At 37.9% G+C, this 1,743-nt stretch overlaps 1 protein-coding gene across 1 annotated transcript; it reads left to right on the plus strand.

Moving 5' to 3' along the window:
* The first annotated feature begins 507 nt into the window (after window positions 1-507).
* Window positions 508-1,307, plus strand: LOC133036961 (uncharacterized mitochondrial protein AtMg00810-like). The gene is made up of 3 exons (XM_061113746.1): window positions 508-741; window positions 800-1,049; window positions 1,303-1,307. The coding sequence occupies exons 1-3, from the start codon at window positions 508-510 to the stop codon at window positions 1,305-1,307; spliced, it is 489 nt and encodes a 162-aa protein (XP_060969729.1).
* Window positions 1,308-1,743: the final 436 nt, after the last annotated feature.

The following is a 1,743-nucleotide window of genomic DNA, read 5'->3' on the forward strand; positions in this document are numbered from 1 at the left end:
GGTTGGCATCTACACCAACCGGATGTCAACAATGCCTTTCTACATGGTGATCTCCTTGAAGATGTGTATATGTCTCTACCTCAAGGGTATAGACCTAAGGGGAAGTTGCCAACAAATGCAGTTTGTAAATTGCAAAAAACATTGTATAGCTTGAAGCAAGCTTCAAGGCAATGGTTTGCCAAGTTCTCAAGTGCTTTAACTGATGAAGGATTTCATCATTTAGCCACAGACCATTCTTTATTCATCAAACATTCCAATGTAAGTTTCATTTTTCTGTTGTTGTATGTGGATGATGTAATCCTAGCTAGCAACAACTTGGTTGAGCTTGAATCTTTAAAGGTCAGATTGCATGCTCGATTTCAGTTGAAAGATTTAGGAAAATTGAAGTATTTCCTAGGTCTTGAAGTGGCCTGATCAGAGAAAGGGATCTTTGTTTCTCAAAGACCCTATGCATTGCAGTTGTTGGAAGACCTTGGTTATCTAGGATGTAAACCTATGAATTCACCAATGGAAGCTAATCTCAAGCGTGGACAAGATGAGAAAGAGAAGCTTGTTGATCAAATATTGAACAAAAGGATTGTTGGAAAACTTCAGTACTTAACAATTACAAGACCAGATATCTCCTACTCAGTTAACAAACTGAGCCAGTTCTTGTCTACACCTAGAGTCACTCACCTACATGCAACTCAAAGGGTCCTGCAGTATGTTAAAGGTAGTACTGGACATGGGGTTTTCTTTGATGTAAATTCATAAGTAAGGTTACATTCTTACACTGACTTTGACTGGTCTGCTTGTCCAGATACAAGGAGATCTACAACTGGTTTCTGTATCTTTGTTGGAACATTTATCATCTCATGGAAAATTAAGAAACAACACTGTTTCAAGATCTTCTGCAAAGACAGAATACAAAGCAATGGCTAACACTACATGTGAAGTGATTTGGCTTCTCTTCATTCTAAAAGAACTGAAGGTTGAGCATAGCTGCCAACCCAGTGTTTCACGAAAGAACCAAACACATAGATATAGACTGTCATTTAGTGAGGGAAAAGGTGCATCAATGTGTTGTCTACACAGTTCATGTTTCTACAAAAAAAACAAATTACAGACATTCTAACTAAGTCACTCTTTTCTAACCAACTCAGTACCTTCAAAAATAATATGAGATTGAAAGACATCTACACTCCATCTTAAGGAGGAGTATTAAGATAGTTTTGTATTATTTGGTTAGTTAGAAAATTAGCTAGAATGTTAATTATGTATTTGTTAGCTATGCATAGTGTTAGTGTGCTGTTTTTGTATCAGAATGATTTTATTGAATATAATTCAGTCTTTCTCTCTCTCTCTCTCTCTCTCTCTCTCTCTCTCTCTCTCTCTCTCTCTCTCTCTCTCTCTCTCTCTCTCTCTCTCTCTCTCTCTCTCTCTTTTCTTCTTTCGTTGTCTATTGAGTAATGAGCTCCTTTGAGCTATTAAGGACAACTGTAAAAATATATTTTTTTTTTGACAAGAGAGCTCCAGTAGGAGCTAACACACAGCTGGAACTAAAGCATTCCAACAGCATTCTTCATCTTACCACAATGCCCTTTGCGCCAGGTTGTGCGCTCTGCAATTATGAGATCTCTTGACATGCCGGAGGTGGACATCAGGGAAGGCAGATAAAGAACAACGGATATCTTCGACTACATCTGCAAGAGCTGAAAAATCAGCTTTCTTGTTAAGGACTTTGTCAACTAGCAACTTTGAGTC

This window comes from Cannabis sativa, chromosome 4 (genome assembly GCF_029168945.1).
Source record: "Cannabis sativa cultivar Pink pepper isolate KNU-18-1 chromosome 4, ASM2916894v1, whole genome shotgun sequence".
Classification (NCBI taxonomy): domain Eukaryota; kingdom Viridiplantae; phylum Streptophyta; class Magnoliopsida; order Rosales; family Cannabaceae; genus Cannabis; species Cannabis sativa.